We start from the raw sequence: 26,626 nt of genomic DNA, 5'->3' as shown, positions 1-26,626 counted from the left end.
GCCGTCTAAAAGGAAGAGGATGTGAATATTAAGTGCCGTTTATTGCACATATGTATAATGGAATTTACATTAATATATGCAGTAAGAGAAAGAAAGGAATGGTAAAAAAATTTAAAACATTAAAATTTATTGTCAATTCGCTGTATTGTTTTGAGCTACTTACGGTACAATTAATTTATTACTTCATGACGTTTCGAGGTAAAACATAAATTTACGACTGTTTGTTCTCTTCATATTCTTTCAACCTTATTTCCAAAATATTTTTGTCTAATCTATGTTTGCATAAGAATTCTCCGTTAAAAAATAACACTGGTATTTCATATCTGTACAAACGTAGCCATTTTAAATTTGCACTCGCCATAATGTCGACGGTCTTCAATTCAAATTTATCTTTATATGGAATTAGCTCGTCCTTTAATATATCGCACAAAGGACAAGGATCTTTCGTGTATAATGTCATGGTGGGTTTTTGCAGCATCGGAGTATCTCTCCTGAAAAATAAAAATATGGTTTTTGCACACAAAAAAAAGAATACTTCAAAAATATATGCATTTTTTATTTTTAAAAATAAATATTTATAACAAGTACAAAAAATTCATTTAAAAAAATCCAGTAACAAATGATTAAGGCGATCGGTTACAATGGAACCCTAACTATGAGTATTAGTTTTGAAATAAAACAGATTATTTTTTATATATTAACTAGCAGTCGTAAGCCGTAGCAAGAAGTTTCTGATATGAAGTTGTTATAGAACATAGTCAGAGCTGACTGATCACCAGTTTATAAATGCCTTTACAAATGCACTTAAATATTCGAAAATATTATATGTACATCGGATACAAAGCAAACTTACAACTTTTCAATCATAATTGACGAAGCACCACCACCACCGTTGCATATGGAAGCGACACCCTTCTGTCCTGGTTTCAGTGCATGAACCAGATGCACAACAATCCTGGCACCAGACATGCCGATCGGATGACCCAAGCTTACTGCACCTCCATGTACATTTACCTTCTGCGGATCGATGTCTAATATTTGTTGATTTGCAAGAACAACGACGCTGAAAGCTTCATTGATTTCCCATAGAGCGACATCACTTTTATCAACTCCAGTTTTTTTCAGTAACCTCGGAATGGCAACAGCCGGTGCAATGGGGAAATCGATAGGCTCACAAGCGCCATCTTCAAATCCAACGACTCTTGCTAATGGTTTACAATTGAGCCTTTTAGCAGCATCGGCAGTCATGAGAATCAGTGCAGCAGCTCCGTCATTCAAAGTAGATGCATTACCGGCTGTCACCGTTCCGTTTTCTTTTTGAAACACAGTTGCTAACTTTGAAAATTTTTCAAAATCAACTCGCTTATATTCTTCATCTTCAATAATGATTAGTGGTGGTTTGCCTCTCTTCTGCGGTACATTTACCGGCACTATTTCGGATGCGAAAGCATTATTTTTATAAGCTTCAGCACTCCTTTTATAACTTGAAATTGCAAAATCGTCTTGTTGCTGTCTTGAAATGTTTAGCTTCTTAGCTGTGTTCTCAGCGCAGTTTCCCATGTGAAACTTATTGTAAACATCAGTTAACCCATCAAATACGATACCGTCTACCAAATGAACGCCACCATAAGGTGTAGATCCTCGTTTCATATAATATGGTACATTCGACATGGACTCCATGCCTCCAGCTAAAATAACTTCTTGGGCTCCGCACTGCAAGCTTTGAGAGCCTAACATTATCGATTTCATTCCAGAAGCGCATACTTTATTGACGGTTGTACAAATTGTGCTTTTAGGGAGATCAGCGAATAAGGTCGCTTGACGAGCGGGCGCTTGACCGGTTCCACCGGAACAGACATTTCCAAGGAAAACCTTAAAATATTTGCATTAATTATAGAATTTAGTTTATAGAAAATGATTATTTTTCATTAGAATGACACAACATACTTCTTTCACTTCATCTTTAGCAATACCAGCCCTTTCGATGGACGCTTGGACAGCTATAGCACCTAATTGAGTGGAAGACAGACTTGAAAGAGAGGAACAAAAAGATCCCATCGGTGTTCTAACTGCCGATACAATGACGACATCATTAAGCGTTACTTTACTAGAATAGCGTCTAGTTCCGATGTTAAAAAACTGAAAAACATTAAAAAAATAAAAATTTAAGTAAATTTTATAAATATTACAACATTTTTTTAGCGTGTTTATATTTTACCTTAGACAATCCTTGAGTTAATGCCATTTTGTATTTGCTTAAAATTAGTTGACACGAGATTAGTAATCTAAAAATAACAACAGTAAATATTATCGCAAATGAAAAATACCTTTTATCAATTATGAAAAAAACTTTGGGTTATCAAATATGGTGGTGTTTTTTTACAAGTATTATAATAAATTAAATATATGTAATGATTCAGAATAAAAAATTTAAATCGTCCCAATCGAATAATAGAACGCAATGTGACTTTCAATTAAGAAGATCAAAGTCCAAAACAGCAGTGATTATGATCGTGAAATATTTTCGAAAATTAAACATTCAAAATACTCATTTTGTTCATACTCATATGGATTTGAATTTATTTAATGAAATTAGTTATAAATATATGAAATGTAATTTATCATTTAAATATATAAATAAAATATATAATGGAGATTAATTTACAATTTTATATTTTATAGTAATAATAATTTGGAATTTCTATATATAAAAAGATAATATAAAAAACATTTCACCGAAAAAATGTTAGAACACCAACTGAGCACACAAACGCACGTCTACAAAAACGACTGACATTTGATAAAGATAGTTGTACAAGTTGCCAGTGTAAAATAATAGTTGAATGGACCACGTTGATAAATACATAAAAATCATGATACAAATTTGTATTTTCAAACCACTGCGACAAAGATATGTTGTTCACAATATACCTATCACGCTTGATTTCTATTTTAATTTAAGCGGTGCGAGCCAATTTTTCCGTTTATGAATGCCAAGTTTGTAGCACCGTTTTATATGGTAATTGGACTATTCGTTCTCGTTACTATGATAGTTATCGTTAGTATGATGGACTTTTCGGCTGCCAGATGTTCCGTTATAGAGATTTTAGTGACTTTGTGACGAGTAATTTGTGACCAGTAATCACCGAACCATTTTATATATGTATATAAAATATCTGAACGACGTTTAAAATTAATTAAATTGTACAATTCCTTTTCCTTTTAGATATACTCTGATTACGACTATTGTATTTTATGGTTCGGTGATTACTAGTCAAATGTGAACTGGTCACAGGACAACCGGTCGCTTTAGATCGGTCACACGTGATCACCCGTCACACTAAAACAGGTTACGCGAAAACTGGTCACACCCTAAAACTGGTCACGAGAAAACTGATCACACCCTAAAATCGGTCACGAGAAAACTGATTGACCGATTTTAGGGTGTGACCAGTTTTCTCGTGACCAGTTTTAGTGTGACGGGTAATCACGTGTGACCGATCTAGAGCGACCGGTTGTCCTGTGACTGGTTTACCGTATTTTATATAGCCCAATATCTGTTCAGACTGGACTCATTGGCGTCGTCCACACGGTAATTGGACTATTCGTCACATTGGGGTGGTCACAAAGACAACTTTTGCCATGAAAATCGCGAATACACAATATTTGGCACTCAAGTTCTCGTTACTATGATAGTTATCGTTAGTATGATGGACTTGATGGATATGATGACGGCTGCCAGATGTTCCGTTATAGAGATTTTAGTGACTTTGTGATGAATAATTTGTGACCAGTAATCACCGAACCCGTCCACACATACTGTATCTACACCCGATATTTGCGAAATTTTCCATAACCAGTTCCTAAATAGCAACCACAGGTAGCAATATGGGAACTGGATATGGAAAATTTTGTAAATATCGGGTGTAGATAGTTCCGGTTTTAGGGGGAGGCTGGGTCTTATCTCCGTTTACAATGTCACAAAATAATTTGTCACAATTTTCTAGGGGCGCTTAGAAAAAATTGCAGGAGGGTGCCATAGGGTGTAAGACCGGCACTGGGTGTAGATACCGTGTGCGTGGACGACGCCATTTTATGAGTATAAAATCAATAACCAAGGTTGACCTGGGTTATTGATTTTATCTTCTGCCACGTGTAACAACTCTCCTCGACCGAACCGTCGAGGAGAGTTGATCGAGGATTGAAACTTGAGTGCCAGATATTCCGTATTCGCAATTTTTGTGGCAACGATTTCTGTGCACGCGATCGCAATTTGCGCGATAATCCGTTTACCCTCTTCTACACGAGACCTTGGATGATTTCAAATATCCACATGGAAAACAGGAACAGCTAGATATAAACCAATCGACACGTTTAAATAAGATTTTTTCTGATAACCTGCCTGGCGATTTAAATATCCGCACAGCGGATATCTTCCTCAGTTTGTCCAGCTACTCTAAAGAAGTCGAGCGACTCATTCGCGCTACGCTCCTTTTGTATCATTTACAATCGTTAAACCTCAACTTAATGTTTTATCCACATTAGAACCATTTCAATACACATTTATTTTCTTCCAACAAATAGCAGCACAATATTTTAATATAAAATATAGACATATGTATCTATAAATATTTAATTCAATATACCGCCAAATGGCAATAGTGTATTATTTTGATCTAAGTGAATCTAGGGGTCTTTGCATGGCATACGATTCTAGTGTTTCCCTTATTAATTACATTCACTAGTCATATAATATTACACCAAGTCAATAAAATTATTTAGTAAATTGACAAAACAATATTTTTATAAAATTGTATCGGTTCGTTCGGTTGCTGTTAAATAATTCGAGTAAAAATATAATGATAATCAAGGTGGGGAATTGTGATACGGAAGAAAATGCTCAGCGTTGAAGGTGAGCCAGTGCTCATCGTGGAGTTGCCGGCCTGTTTTCATAGTGACACTCCTGTCGATTGTCGATCGTCGGCTGTCGAGGTCGGTCCCGGGCTTCGTCTGGAGCTAGAGCTAGTTCTCAAGCTGGTTCTGGTTTCCGGCTCACGATGCAGGATAATCCATTCAATATTGTGACTGTCAGTGATGATATCGAGGAGACGTTGCATCACATTTACAGAAGCGACTCACTCCGGCTGCTCTCCTTCGTCAATTGGCCCGTCTGAACATCACATTATATCCATAATTTACCCCTAGATTTAACGCTTTGCCGCGCTGCTGTTTTTAATGAGATTGCGATCATTTTGCATCAAAATCACGCGACCATATTGTAGAATCCCACTTGTCAAATTGTACAATTTCGACTTGCCTCACCAGCTGGTTGAGGTTGACCAATTAGTTTGTTGTTCTTTGAGCTTATGTTATGTTAGTTGAAGGGTAAGTGCGCCATTAGTCGACACTTTTCTTTTTTCTTCCTGCTGGGTATGCTCTCATATTTTCATATGAAGATGTACATATGTATGTGGAGCTGTATCTTACAGTTGTTCATTAGAGTATTGGTCTTTGACCTTTTTACTAGCTAATTTCGCGAACTGACATTATTTTTTGTATATTTTCTAACTATTGAAAAGATCTCAGTACATATCTTTTGTTTAATGCCTCAGTCTTTTTTCTTAGTATGTTGATATTTGTGTTAATATTACTAAATTCCAAAAGGTTCAACGACAAAATGTACCCGACAATTAGTGCACTGACAAAATGTACCCGCGACAAGATGTTCACGCGACAATTGGTTCACTCGACAAAATGTCTACAGAAATAACTTTCAAGCGACAAAATGTTCAAAAGTCTTAAATTTTCCTATTTTAATGGAAAAAGTAACTTTTTATTGTATTGTATATATCTATCGCGGATTTCACTGAATCAGTTTAAATGTCAGGGATTCTCAACCGTCTCCAAAATTTTCTTAATTTTAAATGAATAATTTACTTTTTATCGTATACATCGCGGATGCTATTAAATTAGCATAAATGACGGGCGCTTAAAAAGTAATTTTTTCAATTTAAATAAGAAAATATTGGATACGGTTGAGAACCCCTAACATTTAAACTAATTCAGTGAAATCCGCGATAAATATATATTATACAATAAAAAGTTACTTTTTCCATTAAAATAGGAAAATTTAGGACTTTTGAACATCTTTTCGCTTGAACGTTATTTCCGTGGACATTTTGTTGCGTGATCATTTTGTCGAGTGAACCATTTGATGCGTGAAGATTTTGTCGCGGGTACATTCTGCCAGTGCACCAATTATCGGGTACATTTTTTCGTTGAACCTTTTGGAAGTGAACCATTTGTCGCGTAACCGTGAAAATCGTTGGTTCAAAACCATTGCACTTAATTTTTTTCTCATTTTGTTATAGTTTCTATGAATATAATCTATAAATATTAATAATAATGAATTATACTTTTTTTATCATGTCAACTAATGGTGTATTTAACATACATATGTATGGTAAATTTTAAATTTCCTAAAATTAAATTAATTTTGGTTAATTGGAAGTCAATGTTTTTGTGATAAAATGAATATAAGGAAATATATAAATATGTTTTCAATTGAATAAGTGAATTAAGTTTTTAATAATCATCTCTCAAAATATTTAATGTATGTATGTATATATCTTATAGTATCTCTCAAATTTATTAATTTTATATAATTTTTTGTTAAAGCACCACGATGTATCCCGGGAATCTCTGGCTTTAGCTGGATTTTACTTTGTTACTGAAGTTAACGGAGATTCTACCGATAAAGTAAGGTGTGCTTGGTGCAGTGTTGAAATTGAAAATTGGGCCGCCGGTCATTGCCCCATTACAGAGCACCTAAGATATTTCCCTACTTGTCAATACGCCATTGATGTGGCTGAAAAGTATAGGTATTAATTTGATATATTTATATATACAAATACTCCATTTTACAAATACTCATTTTTTTTAACATTTATTTTCAGGAGCCGGATCACAGAATCTCAATTTGCCAATAATGATCTCTTGAGACATACCAACATATCCGAGTTGGGAATACAAAGTCACAGACCACCTGTTCAACCCAAGTATTCTACATTTAAATCTCGATTGGATACATACGGACCGTGGCCCGCTAGTCATCCACAAACACCAGAATCTTTGGCCACTGCAGGGTTTTATTATAGTGGTCTTAATGATCAGGTATACTTTTACATCTATATACATAATGTTGGTTATATGAGTACCTGAATGAAAACAATACTAGGGGATAGGTTACTTGAACAAAAATAATAAAGTTACACCAATTGACAAATTATATGAGATAGTGTGAAAAAAATAACTGCTATAACTGTTCAATGAGGTAACCTGTGAATTTAAGCAGGGGTGGCGTGCAGGCGCATCTCATTTCTAGCTGTCATCATATCGATCTAACAGTCAATTCTGATGATTTTAATAATGATTAAATCCTTCTAGCATTATGTCGGACACGTTTGCTTACTTAAATTAGAATTAATCTCCATTTGTCTATAAAATATCAAAGCGATCAAAAGAGTGGAAGTGGTGAGCAAAATCAGCTCATAAACATTGCACCATGGACACACATTCAGAAATCTAATAAAAGCATATAAAAATAATATACATATTGCTATTGTAAACAGGAATCCCATCAAGGTCTCAAGTAAGATTCTTAGTAGTTAAGAGTTCATTTCAAAATAGTCAAAAAATGTAGCGCTTCCCGTTCATGGAAAGATCTGGGATTTTTATATTAAAATATATATTTTTTTAGGTGAGGTGCTTTCACTGTGATGTGGTGTTATGTTACTGGGAACCAACTGATGATCCATGGACAGAACACGCCAAATGGCTTCCTGAATGTGGATTTCTTAATTTGATCAAAACACGAGATTTCATTGATCAATGTGTGAATAGTAGAACTGTTAGTACATTATTTTCAAATTTATATGATAGCATTAAAACTTTGAACTGAAAAAATTATCAAATTTATGATTTTAGGAGACTCAAATTGTAGAAAGACGAGTAGGCAATTCCAGCGTAAGAAATGTAAGACCACCTGTTGTGACTGAAGCTGATGTAGAACAATTTATGGGTAGCCCATGTGCCATGGTAGCTTTAAATTGTGGTTTGCAGCCAGATAGAATACGTAGAGCTATACGTATAAAGCTTCGAAGGACTGGTATGTTCTACTCTTTATATGGCAACTAATTTAATACATTGTACATATGTATGTATGTGCTAATTTTTTTTTCTAAATTTAGGAATTCCATTCAATTCTGCTTCCAATTTAATTGACGCAGCGCTCAACGAACAAGTGAACGAGACTCCTTTTGGTATGCCAGCTTTAAGATCTTATTCTTGGTGTGCTTCATCTTCTTCTTCTTCTCATTATCCTGTTGATGATGCAGCCATAGATGAAGTTACAAGAATGATAATTAATTCTGCTCTGACTGATGATAGTCTCGAAGCACCACGCCCGCCCCCACCGTGAGTAGAATTGATTTGCAGTTTCTAACTATGTATACCATGAGTTTTTGCAAATATACACTTACTAAATTCACGCCTTTGCTGAATGAATGAAAATATATGTACTCTATATATTTTATTTTAAAACTTACATTAAATTGTAACAAATTTTTAGGACTTCTATAAATATCTGGGATACAGGAATGAGGAACCGACATGTTCGTGATGAATTTGCGGAAACCCGTGAAAATATAGAAGTAATTAATGAATCAAACGATGAAAGCGACGATGTGGAAGAACCTGATCTGATTCCAGAAAATGTAATAATAAAAAATGAATCTGAAGCTGATGTGAATCTAATTATATCACCTGAAGACCTTCAAAAGGCTGCATTGAGTGAATCTGGTGTTATTTCTTTAGCACAAGAGAATAAGCTATTAAGGGATGCAAGGACATGCAAAATTTGCTTAGATTCTGAGGTAGTTATTTTTTTTTGTTACGAGAGTTTCTGTACTATTAAGATTTGAAAGTAATGTAATTTTTTTTTGTTTCTAGGTGAGCGTCGTATTCTTGCCATGCGGTCATCTGGTGAGCTGTATTGCTTGTGCTACGGGCTTACTTCAATGTCCAATTTGTAGAGGAAACATCAAGGGGATTGTTCGAACATATCTTTCATAATCTACAGTGGTCGTATTTTGAATAGACGAGGAATAATAGTGAAGTAGTTATAAACGACACTTACTATTATTCTGAATCATTTTATATTAATACTTAATTTTTACAAAAATATATATGTGTAGATTTCTTGGATGTTGTAAATTTTCCAATAGGCTGTGAAACTTGGTTAGATTTTTTTTCTTATACTATCTTTATTATTAGATACAATTCTCAATGACGGAAGTTTAAGGAGATTTTTTCTAATTTACTATTTGTATTATTTATTTAAAATATTAAATACAGGAACATATTCCAGAACATGTTATTGTATAATATAATATGTATAGTATAGATATCACAGACCATAATTATACCTATTAATAAATAAAGTTTACATTTCGTATTGTGATTTCTGTTCCCTTGTCCAATATGATGGTGTACAAACATTAAATTAAATGCACACCCAAGGCCCACGGTTTAATGAACTGTGAATGGCTCGATGATTATCGATGGTATATACATTAATTTATAATTTAGTCTATATAAATATGTTGGATTTTACCTACATCTGACATATATTAAACAATAGCCATTTTTATACCCCATCGATTGGTGGGTGTGTGGCGTGCGCAAAGTGTACGATGCACACACGCCACAAAGGAAGAGGTCGCGTAAAAAATGTTACTAAATATGAGATACGTACATTCTCAAATGAAGAATTTACTAATGCACCCGAATAGTGCACCTCCTGTTTGTCCGTGCTATTATTTCTACGTTTGTTACAGTAAAATAACTAATTTCGGTGAGTCGTTATCATAATATGACCTCTCCAAATGAGAACAATACTTTCGGAAAAAATGCTTGTGTTCATTTGTGAGCACCTTGAGTGATCTACAATGAACTATGGAGGATGAACGAATGAGTCGACTGGCATGTTAATGCACGTGTTTATTATATGACAGCTGAAGACAGAGTGAGTAGCAGCTCTCCGAACCCAGCCGAGTTGGTTCCCACTCGCAGGAAGGCAACCAAACTCGACCATGTCGTATAAGCGAGCCGCCACATCACTCCCCCCCCAGCATCAGCGATACCAAAATTACAAAGAAACAAATTTTACAAAAGAAAAAAATTATTGTTACACAAAGAGAAAAAAAAATTATTGAGTGGGGAGAAAAAAAATGTTGACGTGGGTCATCCGCTGTGTACATAGGTGTACCGCCCTGAATGGTCGGTAGATTCGAGGGCGGTGACGTCGCGAGCAGGACGGTGGGTGGTCCGATGGTCGCGCCGATGCGATGCGATGCTGCGGCGGCGCCGCTCTTCCGAGGCTGATGTCGGTTGGTGGGGCGGCGGGGGCGGCAGGGGCATCGATGTGGTTGATGATACTCCGAGCTGGACTGTGAGTCGTTGTGGCTCGTGGAGGTGTTGTAGCGCTACCGCCCGTCTCGGCGTGACGACGCTCGTGGGGACGGACGGGGCCTTGATGATGATGATGGTGCTGAGGTGGTGTATGTCTTGTGGTGCTGGATGACCGTTCTGTGTGTAGTGGATCGCGCATGACTCCACATCCAGCTGTCAAGATCGTCGTCTCATTCGCTCCCCCATTTTTTAAAGCACCTGTCATCGACGTTGTGGCTGGACGTCGGTAGGTAGGTAGCCGTGTCTGCTCGTTTATTGTCACCCGCGGGCCGCGGCGTGCTGTGTTGATGGCGATGGGGGTGCGGCTGGTAGCTCTCCCGCCTGGCTCGGCGAGGCAGGGATGAGCGGCATGTTGAAATTGATCGAGGCTGCGTGGCTCGATGTCGGGGGTCACCAGTATGGGGGATGAACGAATGAGACGACTGGCATGTTAATGCACGTGTTTATTATATGACAGCTGAAGACAGAGTGAGTAGCAGCTCTCCGAACCCAGCCGAGTTGGTTCCCACTCGCAGGAAGGCAACCAAACTCGACCATGTCGTATAAGCGAGCCGCCACAGAACAATTATTTTAAATGAGGGAAACGTGTGTATGTATAAGGGAAATTCACAACAAAAAATAATTGTTTTCAAAAAATTTCTGCGGCTCAATCCTCAATTTTTTGTAATATCCTATATTTTCACAAAAAATTTCATCTACAGTGAAAAATTTGAAATGAAATTTAAGGAAGGCACTTATTAAAAATAACGATAATTTTGTTAGGACCCAAACCATATTTGAGCCTGGGCTGTCATCCCAGGTTTAAGCGGTAAATGGATTATTTCGCACATTGCGATCGCGCACACGATAATCATTGCCACAAAAATTACGAATACGGTATATCTGTCACTCGACTTACTATTTTCGATCACGCGATCATTTTCTTGCGCGACAGAAACCATCGAAAGTGGCTGTGATTATTTGGTCACATATGCGCGCAGTCGTACTAAAAACTGTATAATCTATTTTTGCGACTAAGTGATCGCGCGACAGAAAATTGCAAGTGCGTATAGGTCCTTAGTATTGTAGCGGCCCTACGACATGATCGAGTTTTGGTCACCATCCTTCGAGCTGGGACCAACTCGGCCATGTTGGGTTGCCGAGCTTTACTTCCATACTACCCATCATAGCAAAAATTCTGTCATTTCACTCCATACGCCCTCATAGTATGATAGTTCACGTAGATAACTCTCTATATAGATGGAATTTTCGAGAGCTAGATATTCCGTTATCGATATTTTAGTCACGTGTACGAAATCGCTTTGTGTGGAATAATCACCGAATCGGTTCAAGCATATTGGTAGATCCCGCATCATTTCACTCCACCTGTCAAACGAAATAGTTGTTGAACTCTAAGTTGATGAACTCGAAAAATGAACTCACACCAAAGAATTAAGATTAGGAGTGGGAGTAGACGGTTTCACCAGCTCCTCCCATGAATATTATGCATGCGCGCGTACTTGTCCTGTAAACCATTTTTGTGCTGTAAGATGGACTGTAATGAACTAGACGTTGTGCTGTAAGGTGGACCTATGTTAAAGAACCATTCCGTAGTTGCATTCTTACCGCCCCCCCCCCCCCCCCACTAATTGCTTTTCAGTTACAAAGTTTATTTTTATTTATTTCTAACTAAGTGTTCCACGGCACCAAAATTTAAGAAAATATTTTTGTTTTCGAAAAGAAAATAAAAATGTTCTTTTAAAGGGAATCGTTAATCATTCATCGCTATGACTATGGGTATTTTTTTGAGTGAACAAATTCAGTAATTCATACGGAATGAAATTTGAATGCAGTCTAACATAATCGGTGTGAGGTCGAATAAGCGAGTGTTATGGTCGGTTGTGGCATCGATCAGTGTATGGGGGCTGGCGCTATGTTGGCAGCCCGACGGCGCTGATAGCCCTTCGCCAGCTGGTCTCGTTAGCGACGGCTGCTCGTCCACGATTCCACACCATTCGGACGACCCGTTTGCGGATAGGATAAATAACCTAATTATCCCATCGTGGAGGGCTATTCTTACAATTTGCATCGCTCGGGAGCGGTTCGCCGGCCATCTAATAGGTAAGTGTGTAGCATCTGGTAACAGTCTAGTGTAGACTGTAGACTGTAGACTGTTGGTCAACCCTCCCACGACGTGCCACTCCACCCCACCCCACCCCACCAGACATCGTCGACTGGCCTCGTTCTTATCGCGTCTCGTACTACGATCGTAGTAAACACCACCGTTTCCGCGAATGTGAATATGAATATGAATGTGGAGATCACGTGCTCGCCGTCGAGTCGACAGTGTCGAGTGTCCGCCTGGGTGTGGGCCGGAAATGGCCGGAAATGGCCGAAGTAGGCCGACAGATGGCGACGACATCACCGACACCACCGACTCTGACTTCGTCGTTTGAATGATCGCGGCCGTGTGCGAATTGATGATTTGTACGGCGTTAATGTTTTGTGCAAATTTCCATATGCGAAGGCGCGCCTCGCTAGCGTGTATCCGATCGGCGGTGCCAACCACCCACTCGATGCGCCAAATTCAAATCATCGTTCATTTGTTTTCAAATCTAATAGTTATTTTATTCACATCTTTTTATCGCAAATATAAACATTATAAAATTAATTATTACAATAAAAATTCGACTATTTTGTATTTGTATAATGATTTAGTACAACTTTGAAGAATTCACAAAATCACTGTTAAATATACAAAATGATACAAGAGTGGCCATTTTTTTTATTGTTTACAATATGTACTCTTTTGTTTTATTTTTTATCATTTTAGATTTAAATCTTCGTTTGTTTTTATTTTTTTTTCTATATTTCATTTCGTTTAGCTTTGAATTAAGAAAATCCCTTTTGATATACCAAGATTTTTATTTAGAGACGATAATAATCGAAAATTTTCAAATTGTTAATTCATATTATTTTTATTTTACGTATGAAATTGATGGTTTGGTTAAATCTGTAACGTCAAGTAATAATTATTATATAAATAAATATATAACAAAGCTCGTTGACTAACGAGAACGATGACTAAACATGTTACAATATTACAAATGAGACCTACAATATTCCAAATGCATGGTTTGATTTCAATCCAAAATCTTGACCTGAATGATTACATTATGAACTCGAAAGTCCGGGTTCAACTTACTCGAAAGTTTGATAAACATTGTACTCCATTTTTTACATCTCTTATCAAGATCAAAAGTTATTGTTAGTATTATTAAATTTTATCCTTTTGACCGTCACTTCATTGATTTTGGATTGAATTTTATTATATAATTGTCTAATCATGTATAGTGGAGATTTCGGAGAATGTTACGGTTTAAACAAACATTTTTACATCAAATATTTCTCATATGTTGACAAATAAACTACTAAACAATTACTGTGTACAATATATGTATTAATTAATACAAAAAGAGGTTTGCAATTATATCAAACAAAGCAGAATTGATTGATATACATAAGCAACATTCTTCAGCATGTGTTATTGCCGAGATTGCTAAAGTGACATTAAGTTAATCGATAGTGTAGTTAGATAATCCGTCCAATTAAAACATATCAGAATATGGTTGGGAAACTTGAAACGAAACAATTGAAAGTGTTTTCATATTTGCATAGAAGTTCAAACAAATGTGAAGATTATGCTAAATCTTTTTGCAACTCACATTATATCTACTTGGTTCAATGCTGAATTGGAGTCGATCGACTCTAGCTACAATACAATATATATATATATATATATATATATATATATATATATATATATATATATATATATATATATATATATTTATATATGTTTGTGAATTGTTATGAAACTTTGTATTTGAATTATTGATATGCATTATTCATAACAATGATAAGGTATCAAAAGTTGGTCGTATAGAGTCACCGGACGTGGTACTTTCATTTCATCTGTTCAGTGGTGAATTGTTTATTTTTAAACTTTTTTTGTGCGATATAAATTATTTAAAAAAAATAATAATGAATTATCATTAATATAAAAAAGCAGACTCAGTTCAGGGTTCAAACTCCATCATACTAAGTTGATTAAACATTATAATGGAACTATGTACGTATGTGAGTAATATGTAAATATACTGTACGTACATAAATATTATTTATTGATTTGTTTTGTCACCATTAAGTCATGTTACTTTAATAATTCACATAGCTGTTTAACAATGGTGCTATGTATTTTATCAATGATTATGTCATATTGTTCTTTTTCCGAAATTTCCGAGTATTAAATCTTTTATTTATCTTTGTTTTTTTTTTCTATCACATACCAGCATATAATAAACTGATTGTTGTTGATAAACGTTCCCTTTGAATTGATCTTTTTTTAATTTGAGTCTTGAGATATCAGCCTTAAAAATTAATTAAACGTGACTGTTTGAAGGTGGTGTCCGATGTGGTCAGCGATTTACTGAATTTCTGATCACCGATGACTCAAGTGTCATTTCTTTATTATGAATATTGATGTCTTTGCATACATATCCCGTGATTCATGTGTGTACATTTGCAAACCCAACCTTACTCTGCACTTGTCCATATATTATTACAAAAGTTATGCAGATATGCGGGGAAAATCACCGATGTACTCGGAACACAATTAAACATTAACATATGTACTGTAGCACACTGGTTTCCATTTCGTTGAAAATAATCTTAAATTTAGTTTTGAATCGAAAAAGAATTAGCATTTTTCAATTGTTAAAGTTTGCCGGATCACAGGCCATATGTAAAGTACGATTCGACTTTTAGATTTTCGAATGTGTCAATGCTGAAAATGTATCACCGTCATCGCTATTTTCGGTCTTTTTGTCAATAATCCATTGACTTGCAAAAATAGATTCAATTTATACGAGTAGTATTTTAACTCCGTGAATCTTTTTGCAAACTTATATTGTGAATTGCATAGTTGACAACAGAAATGTAATGTTCTTTCTGTTGAAAAAAAAATACTAGTTTGCTGTTTGTATTGTTGAAAAGAAATCGTGATGTTGCAATGTCGAATATTCAGTAATGTTGTCCATGAGGCAAAACTATACGCGTACATTCAATTGTACATACGCTGATTGCACAAGTATATATATTGTTTTTCTTTCATTTATTTCCTTCTCCAAGAACTGTATTATTTACGTAGTTAACCCTACTATAGCGCGCAAGACCTATTCTGTAAGAAAACGGAAAAAATAAGAAAGAAAAGGTTAAAAAGTAGCCAACAGTATAGCTCGGTGTTTGCGTTAATGCTAATAATCGGCCAGTATGCGCCAAAACTGCTGCAGCTGTGTGGTCACGTGCTTATCATTAATTGTTTACGAGTGGTAACTTGTATACACCAGCAGTATAGATCGGTAATTGTGTTCATGCTAACTATCGAGAGGTTCTCGGGTTCAGGCCTTAGGTTGAACTCGATTGAAGAGGATTTATTCGCAGTATTTATACAGTGCTGCTGGTCAGACTTGGATATTTGTGACTTCAAGTCGATCGTTTCCTGCCAGAGTTTGCAATTCATTTCATTGTTGAAATTCACTATTTGAATATGATTTCAAATTTATAACGGGTGGTTTTGGTTGTTTTTCTTTGAAAATTTCAGGGTCTATTATAAGTAAAAACTACCTACCTATCTAAATATAAACAATAGAAAAATTAATTTTTAATAGATGGCGCTAAATGCTCGTGATACTATTTTCCTATAGGAAATATTGGTAGCAAACAGTATATATACAGGTTTTTTCTTGATTCGTTATTATATTCGTACGTTTTATTGGCAGTGTTTTAACTGTGACGTACATATGTCGAATCGTAACTACTACGGCGAACGTTATCGCAGACAAACACAGACACAAAGAATGCCGCTATTATATATATGATAATTTATATATGTACAAGTTTAATACCAAAGGTGTAGCTCAGGGAAAACCCGTAATGGCATCATGGGAAAATATAAATTACAAAATAAAATGTAATTGTAAGAAAACATGATACACAATGTAACGACCTTAAATATGTTCACTTTTTTTTCTCACCTTTCATACACCTTTTTTACTAAAATGATCCAGCGCGTTATAGGAGGGTTGACTGTATACATACATACATTTTACAAAATTGAAAATGACAGGAAAATATGTATGTAAAAAACGTAAAGGAGGTATGTAAAAATGTTATTTTTTTTATAAATTATCATCTTTAGAATTATTTTTCCTTAATGAAGTCATCGACAATAACTTAATAATACTACATGACATATAATATGCATCAATTTTACGTTTTCCGTAATATTTTCAATTTTGCATATCGCCGATATGTATGATATAAAATTATGTCTAAAATTTAGTAATTAAACACATCACTTGGCACGTTTTGAAACGACTCAAACCAGTCAGAGTCACCACATAGTAAATAAAAAGGTGTTCACATTTTTAATTGCGACATCTTTTTTATTTTACGCAGTTGTCTTGTTTGCACACCTTTATTGCTTTACCGCCCAGATATGGCCCGAGCTAGAAAATACTACGCACGATACAAATTTCGCAGATATTATAGACATATATTATACATGCAGTAATCAAAAATGTGCCATCGAGTGTGGGCGACGCGAAACCCAGGCGTGGGTGTCCTCTCGGATCGATTGAGCTCTCATCAGCTCTGATTGGGTATGTCGAGTCGTAGTTAATTATCGACGGACGAGTGCGTTACTGGGTGGGTACATTGGTACCCACGGTATTTACGCGACAAAATATATCATAGATGGCAGATGTTTTTTCCCTCCTCATCCTCCTCCTCCTTTTCTGTGTTCCCCCAGCGTCCCGCGTATGGAGCGAGCGGTGACGTCATCCACTCATCAGACTACGTTTGGCATTGGGTATTGTGTGTCCACCTCTTCGGACAAAGCCTGTCTTGGCTCGTTTCCGCTCTTTATGTTCGCTTTTATCTCGTCCCGTCGTTTTGCTCTGTTCGCTTTTACCGCGGTCTTCGTAGTACGTAGTTCGGTTTGCAAGTTGGTCCGATTTCTCGACGCTTTCCCTTCTCTCTGTCGTCTGTGTATGAATTGCTCAATGTATTTTCTCTTTTTTTTTTTTTCTCTCAGTGTACTTACTATAAAGGCATGTTTGCGAATAGTATGTTTTTTTTTTTTTATTAAAAAGTCTTAAATGATCAGTATATTTAAGGTTTAACTTGTGTAAGGAAAGAGAGGAGTACGTTTATATTATTACTGGTGCACAGGCCCAGTCCGAGGATAAATGGCAGAGCCACGCAACCTCTTGATATTCGCGGCACACATTGTTTACGACTCGATACATATGTACTTAATCGGCAGTCGCTAGCTAGTCCCTACATATACGTATGTGACAAAACTTTAACTAACGTCGGTTTTCTCGCGTTAGATCAAAGTGGTGCCCACGGTACAAAAGGGGCCGGGGCACTCACGTTGCGATGCTCTGGTATATGGCACCCCTAGGCAGATTGGTTTCAGCGCCCCCTCTCCCCCCCTTAAAACTTTAAACAATAAATTTATTGAAATTTTATGTTAAAGAAAAACTTATTAAGAAAAAAAAACAAAATTAAATTTACAATTTTTATTCAAAATAGATGTATAAAAAGGAATAAAATAAAAATTCGCCAATGAAGAGATTAATTTATATTCAACAATGAATTGAAGAATTTTATAGACTGACATTTCTTCATTCGAATATGATTGGTTAAGATATTTAATTTCTTGAAGTAAATCCATCCCTGATATATATACATATTTATTTGGCATTGTATTTTATGTAAAATACAATGCCAAATTACCATTTGTACCGACGACAGTTTATTGTTTTACAAGTTCGCGAGTCGTTGATATTTGACAGTCAACTTTCTGCGTTCCTCGCAAATTATAATATTTTACAATCATTATTTTTACTTCGAGTAGAAAAATTGAGTTGAATATAAAATGTTTTATTAATTCAAAGAAAGCCAAATTATTTTTTTAAATTTAATACTCAAAAAAATAAAAATGGGGGCGTCTCGCAGCGCCCCTTGACTGTGGCGCGGCTAGGCACTTGCCTAGTCTGCTGAACCTTTGAGCTGGCCCTGCTGGTGCAGACGCCAGTGAAATTCCATACAATAGGAATAATTATATTGGAGCTGACTCAGCATCTTCTGGAGTATTGCTCACAGGGCAGAAGTATTTTTAGAGAAACAGCATCATTTTCGGGTAAATACAGTTAGTGTTTTCCGAAAGTTATTTAGATACTTAAAATAGTACGACTGTAATTGAAACGTAGATATTTGTTCATTCATACATATCGCTTTATCAAATTTTTTTGCTATATTTTGGTCGAAAACTTAATGAGTCAAACTTCGAATGCTAAATTTAAAAGCAAAAATTCGCTTTCATTCTGCACAAAATTCATGAAGATGCAGTTGCCAAAACATTACTCACGAGGATTGAATCCTTTTTGCAAAACGAAGTCCGATTGTCAATTTGCAGTTGTTTACAAAAACGACTTGTATATATTTACATACATATGATATTGGACGTATCATTCAATGTGTACATGTCATGCATTATATGTATGTATACTAAATAAGGAAATGATATGACTATCGCAAAGTAAAGTGCTTGCAAAACTTTTTCTACTCAATTGACTGTTTCCAATTCCTGCAAAAATAATAAAATTGTAATAAAAAATAATTTAATTTGAATAAATTTCTCATTTGTAGAAAGAAGGTGGATTTTTTTTTATACAGACAGGTGTTGTTCGACGAGTTTCTTGCCGTGGATAATCTCAGATTTTTTATTACGGGATCCAAGTTATATAGCAAGTCAGTGCTTGCACGATAGAAACCAATTTTATTATATCCAATTGCCGAAATTTATAAAGGAGTATAAATATGGATGAGATATATATAAATGGAAAGGATGTCCATCGCCCGGGAAATCGTCTCGTCGTCCTGCGCAAATGACCCATCGTGTCATTTTCAGCCTCCGTGAAAACAAATCATCCCACTCCAATCTGGCCTGAATGAGGCAGTCCATCCTGAGCTCCAGGACTCGTCGTACACATTGTGCATACATCGATCGACATGGCGATCATTTTCCTCGTTGTTGTCAACTACTACCATTCTCGCATTAGATCTCATCTCAACACTTTGGCATTTGACCGGGTAAAATATTTTGTTTTGCATGTCCTACACATACCTAAAATTAAACGAGCCAATTTTGTATATTTTTTTTTTCAAAAACTAGACTAGTGATTTTGTCCAACTTTTCACATCCCCTAATTCTGGTATAATAGTAGTAATGAAATGGGTCTCGACCTTGAAATAACTTATTTATACTGCTCGCGCGCACGCAAGCAGGGATGTATGTGGGCGAGCTGAGTGCAAGTTAAAAGCCACGCTAATTAAGACCATGCTTTACTCGCTCTTCTCTATATTGTTCTCTGTTTTCATCAAAATTTTTAAGTTTTAATTTGTATAGCGAGGATAATAAGGGCGAAAACACTTACAGGCACGCGCTTTTTTTTAGTCCTCGGGTCTTTGTTAATTCGTACGACCTTATTATTTCGACGAGTGTCTCTTACATTTCTTCAACTATGAAAATCACTGTTAATATATGGTTTAAATATCACCGAAAAAACTCCAGGGGGTGATTTTTGGGGCTGGGTGCCGCAGGAAAGATTATGCATGCTATCGTGTTTTTTTACATGTGCAAAACCAGATCAGTGGCAAGCATGTAATGCTTTCGATTGTGTGGTCACGGGTTATATCATTGGCTTTGTTGTTGGTCATACCTTGGATAGGTGGCTCCTAGGTCGACCGTTTTCTTTCAAAGTTTGCCAATTTATCTGATTTCATTGGAAACGGTTCCAACAAATTGACAATCCTGACTTATATTCTTGTAAAATTTGTGTTTACAGCATCTCATAATTTGCTGCTATTTAAAATGCTGCTAAAAATTTGTCCGTAGATGTCTTTATGATGATCAATGTTTGCAATTGGCTTTGAATAGTACAATGCTGTGTTGATACAAAAAATGGGTGTATACCTGTATAAATAAAAAATAAGCGCCGTGTGCCTGCTTCTCGATGTGTTTTCGCCCCAAGTGAAATTTAATGTGAAACGAAACGCTTGTTATCCATTTTTTAGAAAATTTCGCTTGGCCTCTGATGTTTCTGTTCCAGGAAAGATGCACTATATTGCACTGAATAGTAGTACAGTTTCGAGAAGTGATAATTTAGAACTTACACAATAAAATTCCACAAAAAATAGGTTAGCACTTTTGGTTAACATCCAAATACCCCTTGACGCCTTTTTGTGCATCTTTGAAGGTTTGGATGTCTCGAGAGTGCATTTTTCCAGTCACCGATGTTTCGATGCGTATTATTCATTTTTATTATTATTACTTTTTCAATTTATTTTTGTATATATTTCGGCTTTGTCATTTGAATAAACCTGTCCGTTTTTTTATATGGTCCCCGCATGTAGGAGTTCGTTCTAGAATCTAGATGGGAAGGCGCGTGCCTGGAATACGATATATAGGGGAAGGGGAATGTACCTCCCTTGCAAGTGCAGCTGTCGTAGACAGCAGCTGCTCGTTCGCCGGATGTTTACGGGCTACAGCTGTTCCCCATTATTATCGATATATATTTTTTCAACACTACCCCCCCCCCCGAATTACTGCATCCGGTGCTTCTTCTCTTCCCTGCTCGCGCGTGCATCTCCATTCTCGTCCCCGGCCGCAGCGACATGACGGGAGAATTTCGATCCTCGTTTTTTTTATTTCGGTCGTTGTGATGAATCATGAGCCTTTTTGGACCTCGAACGAAGATTCAATCTGGCGTATGTTCGTTACGCTCCTCGCCCAAGGCCGGTTGCCGCTCGACTGCCGAAATTTTGTGACCATGGTGATGATGATGACTGCGGCGCACTCATTTAGCTAGCTCAGTATTATTCCATTCGCCGTTTTGGCCGATCGTAGTGTCTCCATTCGACTGAAGGTATATTTTGTTGGATTTCTATAATATAATCACTCTCTCCTTTAGTATATAAGTGCTTTGTTTACGTTTACATGTCGGAGCATATATTGTGTTGTTTTTTCCGCGATTATTAAATTCCAGCGTGCTGTAGGAGTAATTTCTGCTGTGTGTGTATTACTTTATATGTTTGTCTCAATTTCGTGGTTTCAAACTTAGTTTCGCGGTGTTTTAGTATATCGTTTTAAGTCTTCCAAGGTTTTTGCTTGGATAATTTAAATCATTACTTTCTCCAATTCTTATAAATGGCCGCAGTTTTGTGAATCAATCGTGAATTTTATATTAGGAAATAATATTGAAGTTTTGAAGATATTAAAAACAAATTAATTTGTTTATGTGTGTCGGCTCATCATATGTATCTCTATCGCACAGTCTATAGTTGCATGCGTGTGAGGAGTGCGGAAATACTGCTCACACACAATAATATCAAACTAAAAACAAAAGAATATAATTTTCGTGGTTTTTAAAATGTTCAGTTTTTGTTTTGCTTGCAAAAAATCAAATTTAAAAATAGTGTCATTCAATTGTTTTTCATTCGTTTAAATGTTATGTTTTCAATTAAAACTTAAATGAATTTCGACTATGGAAAATATTAAATGCGGATGTGATTATTATTCGTGAATTTTAATTAGTAATTAGCGTTCGTTTTTATTATAGACTTGCTTTGCTTAAAATATGTTTTAGATTTCAACTTAAGTTTTCGTTTTAAAAACTCGTTTCAATGTCGTTGAATAGGAAATCTACCACATGTTATTAAAATAATATATTCTACTAGCTGTATTACCCGGCTTCGCTCAGTGTTTATAATATAAACCGCTTAAACATGACTAAGCTAATTTAATTAAAAAAAAAAAAAAAATTTAAAAATAAAAAAAAAAATTTAAAAAAAAAATTAAAAAAAAAATAAAAAAAAAATAAAAAAAAATCAAAAAAAAAATCAAAAAAAAAAATTTAAAAAAATCAAAAAAAAAAAATCAAAAAAAATTTTTTTTTGCCTTCCACGTCTTCGCCCTCGGCACCCCCGTGAGCCTTTGCCTTCTAGGGCTTCGCCCCTCCACGCCCCATGAGCAATTGCCGTTTAGGGCTTCGCCCCCATGATCAGTTGCCTTTTAGGGCTTCGCCCCTCCGCGCCCCCATGATTAACTGCCGTTTAGGGCTTCGCCCCCCTTAACTAATGCCTTTTGGGGCTTCGCCCCTCCGCACCCTCATGATTAAATGCCGTCTAGGGCTTCGCCCCCATGATCAGTTGCCAATAAGGGCTTCGCCCCTCCACGTCCCCATGGTTAAATGCCGTCTAGGGCTTCGCCCCCATGATCAGTTGCCTTTTAGGGCTTCGCCCCTCCACGTCCCCATGGTTAATTGCCGTCTAGGGCTTCGCCCCCATGATCAGTTGCCGATAAGGGCTTCGCCCCTCCACGTCCCCATGGTTAATTGCCGTCTAGGGCTTCGCCCCCATTATCAGTTGCCTTTTAGGGCTTCGCCCCTCCGCGCCCCCATTATTAAATGCCGTTTAGGGCTTCGCCCCCCTTAGTTAGTGCCTTTTAGGGCTTCGCCCCTCCGCGCCCCCATTATTAAATGCCGTTTAGGGCTTCGCCCCCCTAAACTAATGCCTTTTGGGGCTTCGCCCCTCCGCACCCTCATGATTAAATGCCGCCTAGGGCTTCGCCCCCCTTAGTTAATGCCTATTAGGGCTTCGCCCCTCCGCGCCCCCATGATTAAATGCCGTCAAGGGCTTCGCCCCCATGATCAGTTGCCGTTTAGGGCTTCGCCTCATAAGGCTGCGCCCCATGGGGCTTTGCCCCATGAGGCTGCGCCCCCTTCGGGGCCCCATGCGGCTAAGCTCCATAAGGCGGCGCCCCATAAGGCAGCGCCCCATAAGGCGGCGCCCCATATGGCGGCGCCCCATAAGACAGCGCCCCATAAGACAGCGCCCCATAAGGCTGCGCCCCATAAGGCGGCGCCCCATAAGGCAGCGCCCCATAAGGCGGCGCCCCCCTGCGCCCCCTTCGGGGCCCCATGGGGCTGCGCCCCATGAGGCTCCGCCCCCCTGCGCCCCCTTCGGGGCCCCATGTGGCTAAGCTCCATAAGGCGGCGCCCCATAAGGCAGCGCCCCATAAGGCGGCGCCCCATAAGGCTGCGCCCCTAAGGCTGCGCCCCATAAGACAGCGCCCCATAAGGTTGCGCCCCATAAGGCTGCGGCCGATAAGGCTGTGCCCCATAAAGCTGCGCCCCCTTTTGAGCCCCATGGGGCTGCGCCCCATGAGGCTGGGGCCCCCGGGCCCCCTTCGGGGCCCCACGGGGCTGCGCCCCTTGTGGCGCCCCTGGCGGGGCCCCATGAAACTACTCGCCTTGCGCCCCCGCGGGGGTGAATCCATTGAATCGAAAAAAACAAATCGGCGCCCATGGATCGAAAAAAAAAAAAACGAATCACGTGTTCGATGACGTCACCGATCTACGGACGACGACCAAGGATACATACAAAGTCTCTTTCCAAATTATAGATTAGATTATTTTTTTTTTGTGTGAATAGTTCATATTCAATGTAAATGTGAACACATCCTGTACTGTTTGTATGTAACTGTGGATATCCTGTTAAAGCGCGGTTTTCCCTCATGCACTGATGTTTTATACCGATAATATTGTGTTCAGTAACTCGTGAATCACGATTCCCATAGTTTCTCCATGTAAAAATCATAGTCGAGTCGTAAAATTCCCAAGTTTTTCTCCGTGTTCTCACTCCTTTGATTCGCCCGTTTAATCGTAAGTAGTGTACTACACACTAATGTGTAGTATCTCATTCTGGGACTTCACGCTGTGCGCTTTTTGTTGTTTACTTCTAGCACTTTGTTTACTGCGAATGTCAAATCGAATTAAACTTTGTGCGTGGCGTAGTATGTATGTATGTGTGCACATATGTTTATGTACTCGGGTATGGTGTTTGTATGTGTCACGGACAAAAAGTTCTCGCGGCCGTTCTGTTTCACGAGTCGTGAGACCGAGTCGAAATAAATAATCACTATATATACACGCAGTGGCGTACCAAAAATAAAAGACTTTCACGCTATTTTTAGCGATTCTTTAATATTTTCAGAGTTCGTCAACCTTCCTGTCGAATTCTGTATTTGTGTGGGTTTGGAGTTCTTGCCCTGTCGTAAACAAGACGAGACCGTATGACCCATATCTGCATTCGGTATGTTTTGATGTGCACGTTGAAGTGTTATTGACGGGTGTTTTTTTTTTCAAATTGATTCAGTCTTCTATTTGTCGAATCCGCTTTCTATTTATTTATTTCTATGTTACATTTGAATTGTATCTAACAGTTGTAATATATTTTGACTAGTTGAAATATATTCCGCCTAACCCACGCAAGTTGATACATATGGCGAATTACATTCCAACTGGTCAAAATTTATTGCAACTGAAAATACAGTTCATCTATAAGTAGGTACCTGGTTAGGTCTTCGTGAAAACGTCATTCGACTAGTAAATTAAGTTGGAAAGTCACATTCTTGTTATCGTAATACCGGCACTCATTACCTTTATTCGTAATACCTATCAAAAATTAATGCATTATTGAATTCTAAAGCATTCGTAAAAACACCAAAGCTGTCAAAACTCAACTGTTATATTAGAACATTGTTAGAAGAGTATTTGCGATTGTAGGTATATAATTTAACATTTGAATTGTATTCGAATATAAATGACCTAAAACGCCAGTTGGAATATATTACAACTGAAACACACTGTAATATATGTGCATATAACGAAGTTTTTTTATCTGCTATTAAGGGATTTTATAAATCAATATTCAAATGAAAAACAAACTGATTATGTATCTTGTATATTTAATAATATACAGTCGTTTTAGAAAACAGTTTAGTACTACACTTATTCATACTAAATGTTAATCTAGTTTTAAACACTATGTATGTAATAATTATTTGTGGTTAATATATATTAGTCATGTGGTTTTGAACAGAGCTACTTTATCTATGTAAAAGTGTTTCAATATATATTTTTGATTTATTTTAATGAAGATGAACTTTATTTTAAAATACAAGTTTTGGAAGCATAATAAGTCTATAGTTTGGTTAGATTAGATTAGCAAATATTTTGGAACATAATTGCCTTTTAACTATTCTATTAGTTTCAAATAAGTATGAGCACAAACGAAAGCATATATTATATTTTTAAATTTAATCAATTTTGTCGAAACATTTTTCTGAATTATATCCGTACTGTTTATCCTCTTATAACGCGCTAAAAATTTTACCTTATTGAATAAAAATTTTTGCAAACGGTTGACGATCGCCTACAATAAACACCGCCCACTTATATAAACTAGTTGCATCCGCGTGCAATTATTACGACGGGATTTCGCGAAATACACATGACGGAATTGTAATTTCGAGCTTCCTTTTGCGATCTCGATTTCGAACGCACAAACCAACGACAATAATATTAGATTCGATCTAGACGACGACGTCTCTACGAATTCTCCATAGTCATTCCAAACACGTGACGTCACCATCGACCAGTTCATTATTGTATCAATCGATTAGCTCCAATGTTGCAACGCTCCAAGGCTCCTCGCCTACGACGCGGACATTTCATGGATTCAGACTGTGGAGTCGTCAAAAACCTAGATTTACATTTTTTTTGACCCACCAATACATGCAGATCTGTGGAGTCTGAAACTTTTGAACTTGTGGGTTGGGAACGCCACTGGTGGCCTCTGGTCTCGGTGCACGCGCACTCGTCCATAACACAACTGCTCTGTTCGCTCGTGTATGTTCCCTGGTTGGGTATGCGTGCCCGTCGGTGTGTTTACATTCAACCGCGGCGTGTGGGAAAGCGACCGCTGAGGAATCCGGCTCCATCGGCGGGGAGGGGCCGATCCACAGTGGTGTAGTCGCAGACCATTTTGTGGCTATTCCTATGCATACTATTATGCTCTCATCGATGCTAATATAAGTCTTGGATCATTCGATGACGCCCACTCGCTTCGATCGGGATGATTTTAT

General features: G+C 37.2%; 3 protein-coding genes across 6 annotated transcripts in view; 2 read left to right on the top strand and 1 right to left on the bottom strand.

The window, feature by feature from the left end:
* Window positions 1-99: 99 nt before the first annotated feature.
* On the bottom strand, window positions 100-2,844 carry Acat1 (Acetyl-CoA acetyltransferase 1). 2 transcript variants are annotated; one of them, XM_077439047.1, is made up of 5 exons: window positions 2,737-2,831; window positions 2,219-2,285; window positions 1,948-2,139; window positions 854-1,872; window positions 100-491 (listed from the first exon to the last, which is right to left on the bottom strand). In XM_077439047.1, exons 2-5 carry the CDS (start codon window positions 2,243-2,245, stop codon window positions 212-214), a joined length of 1,518 nt encoding a protein of 505 aa, XP_077295173.1. In that variant the 5' UTR covers window positions 2,246-2,285; window positions 2,737-2,831; the 3' UTR covers window positions 100-211. The 2 variants fall into 2 exon arrangements, with proteins under 2 accessions (XP_077295173.1, XP_077295174.1); XM_077439048.1 differs by lacking the exon at window positions 100-491 and having other exon boundaries at window positions 534-1,872; window positions 2,737-2,844.
* A 2,070-nt stretch (window positions 2,845-4,914) lies between these two features.
* LOC143917468 (putative inhibitor of apoptosis) lies at window positions 4,915-9,519 on the top strand. The gene is made up of 8 exons (XM_077439046.1): window positions 4,915-5,168; window positions 6,679-6,881; window positions 6,957-7,173; window positions 7,760-7,909; window positions 7,987-8,167; window positions 8,250-8,475; window positions 8,630-8,933; window positions 9,010-9,519. The coding sequence occupies exons 1-8, from the start codon at window positions 5,058-5,060 to the stop codon at window positions 9,130-9,132; spliced, it is 1,515 nt and encodes a 504-aa protein (XP_077295172.1). The 5' UTR covers window positions 4,915-5,057; the 3' UTR covers window positions 9,133-9,519.
* A 2,844-nt stretch (window positions 9,520-12,363) lies between these two features.
* Window positions 12,364-26,626, top strand: part of LOC143917467 (death-associated inhibitor of apoptosis 1-like) — a 20,104-nt gene continuing 5,841 nt past the window's right edge. Inside the window, exon 1 of one of the 3 annotated variants that reach the window (XM_077439042.1) lies at window positions 12,364-12,630. The gene's annotated coding sequence lies outside the window, so the exon portion shown is untranslated. Of the gene's footprint in view, window positions 12,631-16,955; window positions 17,232-20,572; window positions 21,567-26,626 lie in introns of those variants that run through there. The other 2 variants (XM_077439041.1, XM_077439044.1) reach the window with 2 other exon arrangements.

The sequence above is a fragment of the Arctopsyche grandis genome, chromosome 9, assembly GCF_051622035.1.
Source record: "Arctopsyche grandis isolate Sample6627 chromosome 9, ASM5162203v2, whole genome shotgun sequence".
NCBI classification, from domain to species: Eukaryota; Metazoa; Arthropoda; class Insecta; order Trichoptera; family Hydropsychidae; genus Arctopsyche; species Arctopsyche grandis.
This window is presented reverse-complemented; position numbering and strand designations above follow the sequence as displayed.